Genomic DNA, 17,385 nt, shown 5'->3' with positions numbered 1-17,385 from the left:
TTAGAGGGATCTAGGGAGGTTATGGAAGGGTAATGTAGCTCACTGAGAGAGATAATATTATGTTAGATTCAACTGTAGTGCTGGTAAAATACAAGTGCTTTTTTATTCTTGCCTTTCAGAAGATTGCCTAGCCGGGGCTTACCCTCCTCTTTGGAGAAGGTGTTTATTTAAGTTAGAAGGTGTTATCTGATGGGATGGTATTGTCTATGTTCTGATGCAGTTTTTTTTAGGTGACTTCTTGTCACTTGATAGTCTTGATTATGTATCCTCCTTTTCTCTTTAACAAAATTACCTTTATCAAAAACAATATTAGAGGCCATTGTTTTGTGAAATTGAAAACTCAGGTTGATTAAGTATGAGAACATGGCTTTGAGTCTAAGAGCAGCCACATAGTCCAAAAAATGCCAAAGGTTAGGTCTGTATCCAGTTCATCCCTCCCAAGAGACCAAATAGCAAGGACAAACATTGCATAATGGCCCTACTTGAGGCAACTAATATTCAATCGGGAATATTTATCAAAAAAAAAAAAAAAGAATGACCACACAATCAATTATTTATCCATTGTTGGTTTTCTTCTTTGGTGTGGGGGATCTTTCAAGCTTTTTGGGCATAACTTGGTTACTCCTGGTGACCTGGTTTGCCTAGTAGACTCTTAGCCATCTGGTGGTTTCAGTAAAAGGGGAAGGATATTGTGGAATATGTTTTCCTTTCACCATCTGTTTGTGCATTTGGAAGGACAGAAATAGCAGAATATTCAAAGATAAATGTGCAAGCTTCAAGAAGTAATTGCGGAAATTGATAGAGTGGTGCATATTTGGCCTTCTATCATAAATTAATTTTATCATTTTATGGTCTCCAAGGTTGGGCCTAGTCCCTTTCTTGAAGTTGCCTTCTGCCTCTCACTTTTTTACAACAAAATATAAGTTACCTACCAAAAAAACTATGACCAAACAGGTAGCCTGACTTCCACATTTTTTAAAATATTTTCTATTTTTACATAAAAAAAGGTCATCACCCAATGTTGATCCCAGATATTCGGGGTTTTTGGAGGGTGGACTGAATACAGACCTAACTTCTGGCATTTTTGGCATAAAGTGGCTACTCTTAGACTCAAACCCGCATCTCACATTTGTCAGCCTGAGATTTTACCATTAGACCAAGTAATGGCCCTTTTTCTGTTCTTTATTTATTAACTCATATTTTCCCAACAAGTGCATTATCTTCTTGAAATGTCCATTCACCACCTGCTTTATTTGATGCTTGTATCTGCATTTCACATTAGAAATGCACAGTAATCAAGGAAATCATGCTTCCAAAAGAGCTGCAAGATAAATCCTTCTCTAGTTTTTGTGAGTCAAGATAACAAATCAATGTTACAAGTTTCTGACGCCTTGTATGTTCCATTGAAATTACTCCTCTGATCAGTATAAGTCTGTCTCATGCACCAGACTTTAAAGTCCAAAATTATCTTTGCATTGACCAATTACTTATTTCCAGTCCCTTTCATATCCAATAAATGTACCGTTAGCTCAACATTCTACCAAGATAAAACATGAAACTCCTCAAATTTTACAGACAAAAACACAATCAAATATTTTTTATGGATGCTTTACAACCTCTCCAAAATAGCAAGACCTACCAGCTTTGAAGAACAAAAACTTATTAACAAAATGAGTATGGCATTGCCATGACTATAGATATCAACCAAGCCGGAAACATTATAACACAAAAGTATTTCTGTAAAATATCTTTATTATGAAACCAAGCATAGAAATAAAACTAACACCTACCAGATGGAGGCCTGTTTCTATCATAAGGTCTAGGTTTTTTGTTTTGGATCATTGAATCTTTCTTAGGTGTCTGTGAAACACGCCTTGGGCCCTCATCTTGATACTCTCTTTTCAATCGTTGGCGCCTTTCCTCACGTTCCTGAGAGACAAGGCATACAAAATATCAAAGGGAAGGAAAATATATATATATACATATATAATTCTCACAACAAGAGAAGAAGGATTTTTTTCTTTTGTTAACAAATAACAAGAGAAGGGATCAGTGCTATGTTTGCTAAAAAATATTTGAGAATAACAAAAAAAAAAAATTAGCACACTGCCTCCCAATGCAGAACCAAAGTGCCATGCAATAATGACACAAGGTTTAGCATCCCAACTGCGCCTTTCATGAGCAACAGAGCCAAGACATTAAAAAAAGACTCTAAGCTTAGCATATTAAGAAGAGACGTAATCCTCTATAAACATCTCGGTTAGGAAAGAAAAGGATAGAAAGACCAAACGAACATTGCACCCTGGTAATGGATAAAGAAATGGCAGGCATACTCTTCAACAGTTTTTATAGAAATGTTAGAGATGTATTTTTTGATAGTAAAAGAAAATATCTATCAAAAGAAAGGAACGAAGGCTAAAACTTAATGCCAAAGAGATTTCAACAACAACAACCAACACAGATGTAAAAATACAAAGATAACATTAAAAATTAAAAATTAAAAAAAAAAAAAACAATGATTCCAAATGACCAACCCAACATTGACAACAAATTCAGAATGAGAAAGAGAGCATTTCACCATCATCAAATCATTATTCAAGACACCTTGGATCTGTCATCAGCAGCCAAAGGTAACCTTCACAAAATGCCAAGATTATTTGGAACCAAGAACGCTAATTTTTCTTTAACATAATTCCTTTTGTGGTCAGCTGGGGTATAAGGAGAGAGCATAACAAGAGAACCTTCGAAGACAAGACTAGATCAAAGATCAAGCTAGTGGCAGATATTGGGTGCTCTGTGATGGACTGGACTCTTGCTCATTTTTGAAAAGAAATGATTTGGGAGAAAAACTGTGTTCAGTGTGGACCTTTGGAGTTTGTGGCTGAGTAATCTTCAAGTTGTTTTTTTTTTTTCGTTATCTTGTTTTATTTTGCTGGTGTTCAGAAGTGGTTGTAGTTGTGACTTGTGAGTGAAAGCTCTTCACCTTACTTTTCCTTTTCGTTTCTTTTCCCTAAATTTTTCTTTTCCTATCAAAAAGAATTCTATAAAAACTGATGTCACAAGAGGTGCCCAAAGAAGAAAACCCTACATTAAGGGGCTTTTTATAAAAGTTGGAGTGGCTGAAATGAAAAGCTTATTGTTTTGTCTGAATAAGTTTTTAAGAAGGTTGTGGGCACCTTGACGGATGAAACTGAAGTTGGGTAGATTACCATACCCTTATATTTTATTATTTAACTTTTGTGTCCACTGAAGGACAAAGCAATAAGTCAATTAATTCAGCAACTTCTGACCTTATCAAGCAGCCACTAAGATATAGATAAAATTAGATTAGTAATAGTAATAGTAATGATAGCATTGGAACCAAAAAGACTGCACAGTCTAGGCAAAAAGATGCATGATGATGTATTGACCAACCCAAGATCAGCTTACTGTTTGATTATCATCACCAATATTATACCAAACAAATGTTAGAAAACAAAGGATTTTTTTTAAGTTAACAAGAATTTATTTTGTCGTTTCAAAAAATGATAATGAATTTACATGTTTCGAGGCCTCAACATATAGGCCAAGCCTACTGCCTATCCCAAGATTCATCAAGTTATAACTGTGCCCAAACCCATATGTTCCCTATCTACCCCTTGTTTAGCCAAGAGAATCAGCAATGGCATTTGCAGATCTCTGCATACACTGAAAAGCTGCATGTAACTCCCTTGTCCAGTTTTTCTATACATTTCATGCATGACATCACCATATTGAGGCAATACAGTCCACAATTAATTATGATGAGTTAGATGCTAACCAAACAAATAAACATCTCAAAGGAATAAGGTGTTGCAAACCTGACATATTGAAGAAACCTAACAAACTTGATAAAGTTGAAGGGAAAATTTCTTAAACTATCCTTACTCTTTAGCTAATTGACTAATTCTACCCTTACTGTTTAACTATTGTCTTAAACTACCCCCACTGTTTCTGTTGCCATTATCGTTAAATCATAACAGAAAGGACAAAATGTCCATTTTTCCCATAAGCTAAGAGAAAAACTGCTGGAGATTTAAAGCCACCGATCGTCTACATTATCGGCTCAAAGAAGGGAGATCTGAAGCCATTTCCAAAAAACAGATCTGAAGCCACCGCTGCTGTGAGAGAGAGAGAGAGAGATTGAGGGAAAGAGAAGACTGTCGCTGCTGTGAGTTGCAACGGCAGTCATGGAAAACAGAGGTGACGGGAATGGTGGTCATGAAAGTGCAGCTATGCTCTCTCTGCTCAATATCACCTTCAACGATAGAATTCGACTTCCTGGCCATTTCAACCCCTGCCCTCCACCGTCACCACTTGCAGCTTCTGAGTCAGAACCTGACGGTGCCTTCCGAGTCCACACAACCACCATTCCGCAATGGCCACCGTTCCTCGGCTTCCGAATCCGAACCTGATGGTGCCTCCTTCTGCAACGGTGCCTTCCAAGTCCTCAACGACCACTGTTCCTTGGCTTCCAAGTCTGAACCAGCCAATGCTGCCCGAGAATCCCTGCCTAAAACATCAAATAATCCTGAATCTCCTCGACGACAGCTTCAATCTTCTGGGCCGGACTTTCACTTTCATGTTTGACAGGGGCTTGACAAAGGGGGCAGATGGAATCAGAATGGAACCACATATCCATGTGGTCAATAAGCACCGATTTGGTTGCCGCACTAGGCTCCCTGGATGTGCAAAATCTCACTCATCTTGAATTATAAATGGAAGTAGGTGAAGAGATCTGATGATGAAACGCGAGTTGCAAACAACGGCGGTCTGCTAGGGAGGGAGAGAGAGAGAGAGAGAGAGAGAGAGAGAGAGAGAAGGCTTCCGTAAGTTGCAAACAACTATCCAACAAGGCGGAGGTGGGATTTCCAGCATGGCAGTAGTTGTGGGCCCTCATAGATGTGCATGTAGATGTGTTTGGGGGTGAATGACAAATTCTAGGCGTCGGTGAAGCCCTTGTCACTGTCGATCTCTCTTTCCCGCTATGCAAATGAGAAGCCCTTGCCGCCGCAGATTGGAACATAAACGGCAGGGGTAGAATTAGTCAATTAGTCAGAAACAGTATGGGTGGTGCAGGATAATAGTTAAACAGTAAGGGTACAATTTCCCAATTAGCTAAACAGTAGGGGTAGTTTAAGAAATTTGCCCAAAGTTGAATGATGTTGTGTGTTAATTTAACTTACTTTGATGACCATAAAAACCTTTATTTGTTTACAGGAAGTCAAAGATAACCTCTTAACTCTTAAGACCAAACAATACCAAAAAATCTCAAAGAAACTAAAGTCAAGGGGTATTAGGATTCATCAAAAAAGGGGGGGTATTGGGTTCGAGACAAGGAAATGACTAAGTGAAGTTCCTAAGCATTGCAGCAGGATGTTGCACAGTTCTCAAGGTGTCTAGGTGAAAAAGGCAATAGCAGAGCACCCAACTGCCTAGGCAGGTACCTACGCAACATCTTGGTGATAAGACATTTATAAAATAAGAAACTAAATTTTGGTTAATTCTCTAGTTTCATATACCAATCAACATGCATATGAATTGAAAAAATAACAACCCTCTTTTTTCAAAAACATTAAAATTCCTCTTAAAACATGGAAAATCATCATATCTAAAATTGCTGATCAAAAAATCATCATATCTAAAATTTAAATATATTAATTTCAATGTTTTCAAAAAAAAAATACTAATATAATAAGTATTTAGTAAAGCAATTTTATATCAAATTAGCAGCTAAAAGGCTACAATTTTATATGATAAAAATTTAAGATAGAAAGTAAAAAAAAAGGAAAAAGAACAAGGGTAGAACTGCTATTTTATTTAATGTAAGAGAAGAGAGGGGGAGAAATAGAAAAAACAAAACAAAAAGAAACATTTTACTTTTCTCTTAAAACCCTACAATCTTTTAAATTTCAATAGTAAAACTTTAAAACAAAGTATTAATGATACATAGAACATATAATAAAATGTACTGACACTCATATTTTTAGTAAGATGTAGCCATAATTATAACATTATATAAGACAATGAAACATCTGCCTTGTGACTTTTGTTGCCTAGGCAAGCACCTTAATGCCTAAATAAGCACCTTGTTGCTAAAAGTCAAAGCATTCAGGAGAAGTGCCCAACAAAGGATGCCTAGTTGCCTCAGAAACACCTTGACAACCAACTATTGGATATTGTTTCTCCCCCAGACACAGTGTTTTGGTGCTCACGCAGGATATGGTACAACGAGGTTTGGTACTTTGGTTTGTATGGCATAGTCTAGCTCATATATTCTGATCCAATTCACTTTGCAAAAAAAAGTGGAAATAACTTGCTAAACCACAGTAGGTATTGAGAAATCAAGAAACAACATGTCCAAAAATAGAATGTGGTAAAAATACAAATGTTAAGATGGATAAGTGAGAGAACCAGAAAGGATAGGAGTAGCTTCAAAAAGTAATGATATGATGGAAAGTAGATCAAAATGATCTGGGCACATGCAGAGAAGGTCATCTACAGCACTAGTAAGAAATGATCTGTTACAAGTTGAAGGGGTTAGAAATGCTAGGGGCAGACCAAAAGGGCATGGGCTGAAGTAGTGAGATCATGTGTTTTTATGATTACAAACATTGATTTTGATTAATGATAAAATATGTACAATGAGGATGTACAAGCAATATTGAGCCAGCTCAATGCTGCCACCAAAAACTTCTATGTAGTTGCACCCTAATACAAAGCCTCTTTCTAAACTCAAAGGGTATCGCTCCCATACCAGTGCTTCTCAGTTGGTTCCTTCACATCATCACAGGCTAAGAAATCAGCTAGCTTGTTGGCAGATCATGAAACCCAGGTAAAAGTTGCTTCAAATTTGCTGGCAAACTTGCTTCTCTAATCTGATGTATAAACTGTCACTGACAAGATACTTCTCCTTTTAGCCAGGCAACAATGACCCATAAATCCTCTTCACCAATCAGATGACCATACTCTACCTCCCTTAACTTGTAATTCTGCTCTTAATGAACTCTCAATTCCTATTGGTTCAGAAAATACCATTAGGATGTCTCCATGATGATTACTGAAAGCACTTCCAATACCTGATTGCCCTGGATAGCCTATGCTGCATCCATCAACATTCAGTTCCACCACACCTTGTGGTGGGGAACCAAGAGATGATAGGCCTATCTCTTCTAGTGGATGTTATTGTCACCATTCCCCATCCTGAGTATATCATTAGTGGATTAATTAGAGAACTCCACTCTTTACCCAATAAATGATTCTGATTCCTACCAACCCAACGATTGTCTTTACTGCCACCATAATGATCTTATTGGATAGATAATTGAATAAGCTTTCCAACAATACCAAAATGGAGGCATTTGGACATGACATGTTTTACATTTTGACATAGAAATTGGAAATGAAAGTAATGACAGGGACGATGACTCATAAAAAAGTCTTGATTCCAATATCATAGCTCACCACACACAATTTTCTCTTGTTATTTTCTTCCGCACTTCAACACTTTTCAATTCCATCAAAAGGGCCAAAGTAACATCAAGATTGGTAGATTGGCAGGGTATACTACTACAGTTTCTATGAAGCCAATGATGATACAATCAAGCTTCACTTGAAAATCAATGCACCCACATATAATGGCTCTTTAAAAAGAGGAAAAATCCTTTGGAGTATCATTCCTCTATTGATATTCATTCATGCCTTCCTTTCCACAAGCTTATTAGAGACCTTTTCTATTGATAACAGTACAATTTTATTGACTGTGATAAAGAAAATCATTTACAATGAGATTGTCTGTTTGCTAGACTGGTTTAAAACCGAGCCCCTCTCTTAAATTTTAGCTTTTTTTGAAGAATAGCATAATTACTTTATTGAAGCATAAAAGTTTTAGTTTTTACATACAATCTCCACTGGTTACTGCCCCAGATAATCATTCCTGACTACCCCTAATCTTGCAAGTGAATCAGCTATATTATTTGCAGATCTAGAGACCCAATTAACCAACACTTGCAATTCTATTGCAAGGTATTTGATTTCCCTTAGCATGTGCCTTGACTGTCTGTCTTCAACCAACCTGTGACAACTCTGCAATCTCTTTCCACCACTAATTGTTGTAGACTTTATCTTTTACCCAGTCTTAGGCCTTGTAGCACAGCTATCGTTTCTACACTTGTAGAGTCCCCAACCCCTATGGTACCTGAATAAACTCCCAATGCAGCCCCATGATTAAACCTAAACATGCCTCTGATGCCAGAATCTCCAGGATTTCACAAACAGTACCAATCAAAGTTGAGTTTACTTGATATTCTACCAATGGCATCCACTCTTTTTGGATCTTGTTTCTAGTGGATGAAAATTGTGACACTGCAGCCACACTTTTATAATATCATCAACAGAATGTTGATCAAATATTTTCAAATGGCCCCATACTATCTTGTCCTTTTGTCTCAAAGGTACTGAATCACTTATTTATCTTTTTGGTACTTTGAGGAACTTGCCCAAAAAGGTTTTGGATAAATTCTCTTCTAATTTGATCATAGTTCACACAAAAAGAGGTAAAATACTTTGGCATTGCACCAAAGCAGCTGTTTTATCGAGCATCTGGTGTGAAAGTAATGCCTGGATTCTTGAAAACAAGGAGAAATGGATGGGTGTTATCATTGATGTCATTAAAGTAAGGTTGCCCATTGGTTTTTTATTTGTTTTTAAATTTAAATTTATACATGATTATAATTGTATATAAATTGTTTTTTCCTTTTACGTACCAAAATATTGCATATGGTATGGCAAATATGAAAGAGAGTACACGACCCATATAGAGAGAGAAAAAAACTTGACATGTAAGGCTTTCACCCAAATCGTCTCACTCTTAGACTCTCCCAGTCTTAGTCGAAGTGTCAAACGGCAAGTTCAGAGCCCCTCAGCCCCCAGATTCTTCTTCGATCATCAGGTTCAGGCCACCTTTGAAGTTCGATCATCAGGAGGCCATCTCTCAGTCTCAGTCGTCTCAGTCAAACGGCAACTGCAGCGTCTTCAGGCCCTCAGCAGTTCGACACAAGGACAAGGTACTTCTCCTTCTTCTCCTTCACAGAAAAACAGGGGCTCCACCCAATCTTTTTTTTCCAAATATTTCTTCACTTTTTACATTGAAAACAGGGGTTCCGCCCCCTTCTTCTTCTTCTTCTTTCCTTGTCTGTTTTACACTAAAACAGGGGCTCCGCCCAACCTTTTTCCATGACTGTTTTTACACTAAAACAGGGCTCCATCCCACTCTCACACTCAAAATGTTTTCATATAAAAACAGTAAAACAGGGCTCCGCCCCATTCTTTTTTTTTTTTGGATTTTCAGTTTTTTCTTTATTTCTTTCTTCTTCTTCCTCTTCCTCTTCTTCTTCTTCTCTTTTTTCCATTCTTTTTTTACACGAAAACAGGGCTCCCAGTTCTGTCCCAGAAGTGGATGGACTTTGGAATACCTTCGAATGGACTTTCAAATATGTCTGAACTTCTGTTTCAGTTTGATTCAGTTTTGTACTTTTGTTGCATATTATTTTCTGAACTTTTGGTTACAGATTGAAGTATTGAACCTTCAATAAAAATGAAAGAAAGAAACTAAGCATTAGGCATTACTGATTTTTATTTCCTTGGTTAGCTATGTTTGTTGATCTGTTGCATATTAACTTTGTTTTATGAAATTTTCCTGATTTCTTAGAATTTCTACATGTTTCTTTTTTCAATTTTTTCTATTTTTTAAGTTTTTTTATTTTGTGCGCCTCGCCTTGCGCCTCAGGCGCATTTGGAACCTGTCGCTTTTTGTGCCTTTCGCTTTTAAAAGTTAAAACACTGGTGCCAATAGACCTGTTCATAGGTCAGGCTTCGAGCTCAGCTTTACACTGCTTTGGGCTCAGGCTTCAGACCAGGCCCATTAAAATTTTGGCAAAAGTAAGTTAGGCCCATGAACAGGTTCAGGTGCCAATGAATTCAAAATTGAGAGGGTAGGCTACAACTTCTCGTCTTGCCCCTAGAAGAAAACAAACAGTTAACGCTTGGGTAGCCACTGAAATGGGTAATGTGAAGTTGAATTTTGATGGATGCTGTTATGGTAATCCAGGACAGTCGAGAATTGGGGTGTAATAAAAGACAAAAGTAGGACCACAATGGTTAGCCTTTGTGGTCCTGCAGAGAATGCAACTCCTTGAGGGCTGAGATGCTTGCTCTCCCTCAAGGACTAAACTGGCTTTCTCCTCTAACTGTTACCAACTTAATAATTGAAGGAGATTGCCAGGTTGAACCATTGAAGTATCTTGGTTCTTATCAACAGCTGCTGCCCTTAGGACCTTCGGCATGTGATAAGAGGGAGGTGATATTGGCATTCGATATGAATTACTGGTTCAATTGTTAGGTGAGGTATCCCCTTTCTCTCTCTTCTCATGTGTTGTGACTTGTGACCTCAAGCACCTTGTGCTTCCCTGCTATACCTCATAATTTATGGAGCTAATTCAGGTTGCGAGTTTGCAACTTGTGCTGCTAAAGGTTTCATCTGTGACTAGTTTTCTCCCCTACATAAATACCTATAAAACTTTGTTTCTTCCTCATTTTTAGCCCAGCAATCTCTTCCCCCAAACATACCATAACCATCCTAAATTAATTATCAAGCACTCACTAGTATATTTTCCTTTATAACATAAAATTTCATATTTTCTCCTATATTTACTCACCAAATTCCCCCAAGTAGGACTTTTCTCCTTTACTCATTTACATCACTTGAACTGTACTACAGTACCTGTCCCCATATCCCTAGGAAGGAGTCTTATTTCACATCTTCATAAATTTTAAGTACTATTACTGAAACAAAAATTAATGTCTAAATCATTTTATCCTCTTAGCAAGGGCTAATGCTTTTTTATTTAAATATGCCAACAGTGATCTCAGTGTTCCAATTCCCAGTAGATCATGTTACAGCAATATCCTTGGGCCCATATATGATATAACCCTATCAGCCTATCTAAAACATCCACATTGAAAACAACTAAGTAGCAACAATGGCAATAAGGATACTAAAGATAAGTGTTCTATAAAGAAGGCAACACTTACACCTTGATGCTTGCCTCAAGTTGAAACTCGATTGAAATGTCTCAAGGTTTAAAATTATAAACTTTCTTATTTTTCATTGTCGTAATTTTTTAAAAACCTTTTCCTAAAAGGACAAATAGGGATTCAGTGATTGGATGATTAGCTTACTATTTTGATACGATTCAATAAATTTTTTTGATAAGTAAATAAAAATTTTTCATTAAAAAGAAAAAGAAGAGTACAAAATTGTGGTGAGGAGGCTTCACCCACTTGCATCAAAAAGAGAAAACAAGAAACCCAGATTCAATACACGTTCTCCAAATTACATATCTGAAAACCGAGCACCTCCCCTAAGTTTTCCCCCAAATCCTCCCTTGTGCATTGGCTGAGTTCTGGGTTCTGGGTGAATCAAAACCCAATCCGCCACTGATTTGCTTACTGCAGCTATTATCATGTCCAAATTACAGCTTGTGTCTTCAAAAATTCTTCTGTTCCTCTCCTTCCAAATGCTACAACAAATTGCAAGGGATACAGCTCCAAACCACCTTCACTTTCTTGCTGCCTCTTAACTTTGGCCATAAAGAAAAAATTTCCAGGGCTGAATTTGGATGAAAATCAGCTACCCAAAACAAGGCTGTGAACAATCTCCAAAGAAAACTAGCAATCTTGCATTCAAAAAATAGATGTTTGACATTTTCCTCCTGCTCTTTGCATAAGCAACATTTATTGGCCAAATGGAAGCCTCTTGATTTCAAATGATCCAAAGTCAGGACACTGTCCATAGCCACCAGCCATGCAAAAGCTTCTACCTTTGGGGGAACCAGATTTCCCCACACACCTTTTAGTTTATCTGGATCTGAACTTCTTCTGCTGAGGGCTAAATAACAGGATTTTACAGTAAATTTTCCATTTGAGCATTCCTTCCACCACAGCTCACCCTCCTCTGAAAAGATAATTTCACATTTTCTAATTTCTCCAACAGAGAGATGCATTCATCCACCTCTCTGTCCAGCAAAGGCCTTCTGAACTTAGGGCTCCATATCAGCTGATCTCCCCTTCTTTCATAACAGCCACTAATAGGCACTTGAGCCTCAGCTTTCTAGCCTGTATAATCTTGGACAGATCTCACTCAGCTTGCCAACCCACACCAATCATCCTCCCAGCCATCACCTACTGAAAAACTTGTTAGACTTCTAAATTCCCTATTAAAATTCATAATTCCCTTCCATACACTCACCCCATAAAAAGACCTCACCTCTCTAGATTCCCATCCAAACCTAAGTACCTAACCACCCCATACTTCCCCACCACCACCCTCGTCCATAAAGAATCCTCCACTCTCCCTAACCCAAACCTCCACAACCATTTCCCCATTAAGGCCCTATTAAAAATTCTCACTTTTCTAAGCCCCAGCCCTCCCTTCTTCGGTTTACAGACTTTGCCCCAATTCACCAGATGAAATTTCTTACCCCCTCCCCCCACACCCTCCCATAAGAAATCTCTCTGAGCCTTCTCAATTCTTTCAGCCACTTGAGTTGGAATCTTCAACAAGGACATACAATAGGTTGGTAGACTTGAGAGAACACTTTTAATTAAAGTTATTCTCCCCCCAGTGAAAGATATTTTGCTTTCCACCCATCCAGCTTTTTTTCAACCCTATCCAAAACTGGTTTCCACAATGCACCTGAATTTGAAGCCCCTTATTGGCAAGCCCAGGTAAGTAAAGGGGAGCTCACCAATTCTGCATTCAAAAGCATTGGCACAACCCAACAGAACTTCTTTATCAATATTTCCAACTCCAATCAGCACACTCTTTGATAAAGCACTATAATTCAAAAGAAAAGGTAACTATAAAGAGGACTATCAATCTAACCAAAATATATAGTAACAAGAAAAACAAAATTCAAAATGCCGAGTAAATGGCATATGTAATGAAGAGAATATGGCTAAAAGACTAAAAGGTAGACAAAGAGACCTATTTAAGTCTCTTAATCTTCTCTCATTTGATTTATATGGTTGTTTACCATAGTTTTTTTAGCCTTAAATGTGTGATTATACTTATTCTAATGATTCCTTGAAAGCTTATTAGCTAACTCCATGCTTTTAGAAAATTTCTTTGATTTTTCAAGTTTTCCAAATATCTTAGCTAAATATCCCCAAAATTTCCCCATTATTGCATGGTAAAAGCCCGTTGCTATTGAAATTGTGAACCATGGGAAGAATAGGATTTTATAGACGACCACAAATAGTTATGCAAAGGTTATCTAGAGTAGCTGAGTTATGTTACAAAGTCCAAATAAGCAAAACTAGAAAAAACAACCAAAAAGGTAAAAGAATAGAAGTAAATTGTTCTATGTCCTACAAAATACCAACTACTAAAGAAAGCAAGAAAGATAAGAGGGCCACATACTCTGCGCAAAGTTTCTACTGCTGTCTCTATATGTTCTTCTTCCTCTAAAATTTTTTCTTCAACCTGATCTTCAAATATCTCTTCTTCATCTTCTTCAGGTAGTGGTGATGCATTTAGGTCCATTGAGAAAATCATTCAACATCCACCAAGCTGCATTCGCTGTCTATAAATCTGCCCACCTCTTATGCTATTTCTTGTAACTTTACATCAACAAAGAAGTCAAACTCATTGTCTAATCAAGGAAAAAAGAAAAGGGGGAAACATTTCCTGTCAGAATAACAACATAAAATATTAATAAATATCAAACGTTATCATAGAAAAGGAACACAACATACATCACAAGTAGCAAGTAGCAACAACTCTAACAAGCATGAGAATTACCCAAATTTGTGAAACCTCCAAGAACTTGTTCTATGCAACCAAATTAAGTGGAAGATCAGACAAAGAAAAGAGGAATGATTCTGTGGAAAGCAATGAGAGCAGCACTGATTTGGACTATTTGGGATGAAAGAAACAGGAGGATCTTCAATGAAAGGTGTAGATCAGAGTCAGAAATCATAGAAGCCATAAAGATAAAAGTTGTAAATTGGGCAAAAACTTTGGAAGTCTTCCATGTTATCTCCTTCCATGATATTCTGAGATCATGGAAGGAAGTGGCAAGCTCAGGCCAAGAGAAAGAAAGCGCGGTTATGGAATGGAGAGTTGGACACCACCAACACCTAATTCTGTGAAGCTAAACTTCGATGGAAGCTTTTTCGGAAATGAAGGAAGGGCTGGTTTAGGGGGTATATTTCGAGGTACAGGAGGTGAGGTACTAGAACTTTATTCGGGTCCTGTAGAGCAACGGGATCTACTGACAGCAGAATTAATGGTTTTACTTCAAGGGCTGAAACTTGCAAAACAGCTTTGGCTTTCAAAGGTTAGAAGTGGAAGGGGACTCTCAGGTCAGGTGGTGATTTCCTGGACAAAATTTCACTGACAAACCCCTTGGGTTTACAGGCAAAGGACTAGGGAAATTGAAATGATAACAAGGGAACTGAGTGTTACTTTTAAATGGGTGAGAAGAACTGCAAATGGCATGGCAGATACTTTAGATAAACAGGGGAAAAACAGGCAGACTTATTTCGGGCTAAATTGTAAGGCTGATTTTGGGGGATTGCAACTCTAGTTTTATCTGTTACTCCTATGGGTGTGGGTAAACTACCCACAAATTTGCAAGCTCAAATTTCACATTGTGATTAATAAAACTTACCTTTGCTGATCATAATTAAATAAATAAATAAGTGGAAGATCAAATAGAAAGGATGAGAGGAAGTCACTTACAAACTATGTAGGGTAATAAATATGGAAAAGAAGTATAATGTCAATGAATTCTTGGAGACAAAGCTACTTTTCCACTCAGAACTAATCTGAGTGGAACCTCATCTCAGAACTAATCTGGACCTGAGGCCTGATTGTAAATTTGTAACTACCATTTGAAGTTTGGTTTGATGAAGTGCAGAGTTTCAGTTGGCCATCAGGGTCCAGCTGGGATTGGAGGCTTCATCTCTGATATTAGAGGTAACCCCTTACGGTTTTTTAGTGGGCCTATTGGTGAAGTGGATGCCTCTGAAGCAGAACCTAGGACTCTATTAACTGGGCTGAGGCTGGCAAAGTTATTCATGCTTGGCCATTGCTAGTGGAAGCTGATTCTAGAAGTGGAATTGGCTGGGCTTCTAAAAGTGAAGGTTGGCCTTGGAAATTTTCCCATTTTTTTAATGAGATTCAGGAGCTTGCAGCAGATCTCTCATATTTTTTAGATGGATTCCAAATCTGGGGTGGGCAGTGATTTTTGTATGGTGCTAATTCATTGCCATTGTGATTAGGTTGGGAGCTTTTCTTTACATCCTTCATGCATATCCCCCGCCCCCCTTCTCCTTTCTGAATGAAAGTAACCTTTTTTCAAAAAGAAAAAGTTGTTTTTCCATTCCTTCATGAACAGAGAGAAGCAAGTTAATGTTAGTGAAAACACAACAACACTAGGTTGTAAAACTTGTAAGACATGGTTATAAAATATAGAAGTGCTTTACCAATCAAAATAATACATGTCTTAAAATTTAGTTTCTCCTGGAATAAAATGATGTATTCTTGATCATCTTGCATCATTTCATTGACTTGCTAGGCAAGAAAGCTAAAACCATATATTCCCAAAATATCGCTCCCTAAGGCCTAGACACCATGAGAACCTAAAATAGTGGTAAAGTTGCAATAGTCAGCTATAAATACTCATTTTTATAAGCGAGCATCTGTTTAGATTAAGAAAAATAACAACAAGAATAATAAGTTCTTACTATCAAAAGGCCAAAATAAGCAATGAAAACTTGTTTTGATGGAACTGAATTGCAAATAGGAAAGGGGTAAGTTTCCTAGCTGTCAAAAAGAGCAAAGGAAACCTTACATCATATGGAGCTACTTCAAAATCCCCGTTTCACCAAATAGTTTTTTGGCACCACAAACTGTAATGTTTCCAGAAACAAATATAAAATTGAATTACTGATTTTTTCAATTTCAACGAAGATGAATCAAAACAGAAAGACCCCTTCTATATGATCAAATTATCAATTTACGTTAGAATATTTTAAGTCTTCCTTCTAATTTTCTGCAACAGAGAGCACAGATAGAGAAAACAGCCCTGGGTTTCCCCTCTAAATTCATTTATGAACAGCTAAAGAAGCCAAATTTTCCTTACCTCTATTCTTCTTTTTTGTTCTACCCCCTTCGAGGAATCAGATGACTCGGAGAAAGAGTGAGGAAACAGTTTGTGTCGTTATAGGGATTTACTTCCAAAGAGAACGAAATGAGCAAGGGAGAAGGAGAGAGAGGTGGGACAGGTGAAATAATTAAATGAAATAAAAAAGGCGACTTTATTTTCCCCTTTTATATGGAGTTAATTGATTTGAAGGAGCGCCTCGACTCTTAAATTTTGGAAACCCCTTTAGCATTCTGGGTCTGCCCTTCTAGATTTGCCTGTCTATAAAGTAAAATTACGTTAAATGATTCATTTTTCGCTCTTCCCTACTTTCATTTCTCTCTTACAACACTACTCAAACACTCGCACGAAATTTAAAAAAAAAGGAAAGAAAAAGGAATGGAACTCCTCAATTCCATAAAACCCATACAACTCATAATTCTTCAAGCAAAGCCATAAAAGTATCATCTTGCTGGGAAAGGAGAAAAGGAAAAAAAAACAGTTGTTTGTTGGTGCAGATTCATCACAAGAAGGAAGAGGAAGAGGAAAAGAGGTGAACGGTGAACCAACCTGAAAAGCTTCTCAATTTGTTCTTCTTCGCTCCAAAAAGGTAAAAAGGAAAAACCCTAACTTCGTTATGACCCCTCGCAAACTTACTCGAAGACGATCACGGAACGAGGAGGGAAGGAGAGAACTACTCGAAGAGAATCGACGGAAGAGCCTTGGAGGGAAGAAGCGAATTGGAGTCTCACAAACCTAACTTTACCATGGGCAATTTCGGCATTTTCGAAGCGCAGGAAAATTTGTTTTGGTAGCAACGAAGCAAAATTGGAATTGCCAAAACATGATCTCACGCCTGTCCAATTTACCCCTTCTTCACGAGAGCCCGGATCTGCTCCTCACCGCCTGGCGCCTCGCAAAGTCCTCACGCGTCCCAAAAAATGAAAAAATCATGGTTTTTATAACCGAACCGGTTAGGGCACCGTTTTCCGGTTCGGCGGTTCAACCGTTCGAGTCAAACGGTTCGACCCGTGACGTCATAAATAAATAAATAAAAATAAAAAACATTTATATATAATAAAAATACCATAGAAATTTAAATAAAATACAAAAAATACACAGAAAATTACAGCAAAAAGAATAATACATGAAAAAATAA

The 17,385-nt window shown here is 37.5% G+C and overlaps 1 protein-coding gene across 7 annotated transcripts in view; it reads right to left on the bottom strand.

Moving 5' to 3' along the window:
- Positions 1-17,066, bottom strand: part of LOC104597018 (mRNA capping enzyme family protein) — a 72,782-nt gene extending 55,716 nt beyond the window's left edge. The window contains exons 1-4 of one of the 7 annotated variants that reach the window (XM_010258389.3): positions 16,797-17,066; positions 15,936-15,993; positions 13,499-13,730; positions 1,791-1,929 (exon numbers count right to left, since the gene is read on the bottom strand). In XM_010258389.3, coding sequence (XP_010256691.1) covers positions 1,791-1,929; positions 13,499-13,633 — 274 coding nt within the window. In that variant the 5' untranslated portion in view covers positions 13,634-13,730; positions 15,936-15,993; positions 16,797-17,066. Of the gene's footprint in view, positions 1-1,790; positions 1,930-13,498; positions 13,766-15,935; positions 15,994-16,226; positions 16,281-16,796 lie in introns of those variants that run through there. The other 6 variants (XM_010258391.3, XM_088897265.1, XM_088897266.1 and 3 more) reach the window with 6 other exon arrangements.
- Positions 17,067-17,385: the final 319 nt, after the last annotated feature.

The sequence above is a fragment of the Nelumbo nucifera genome, chromosome 2, assembly GCF_055504915.1.
Source record: "Nelumbo nucifera cultivar China Antique chromosome 2, China Antique-T2T, whole genome shotgun sequence".
NCBI lineage: Eukaryota > Viridiplantae > Streptophyta > Magnoliopsida > Proteales > Nelumbonaceae > Nelumbo > Nelumbo nucifera.
The sequence above is the reverse complement of the archived record's forward strand: the minus strand, read 5'-3'. Positions and strand labels throughout refer to the sequence as shown.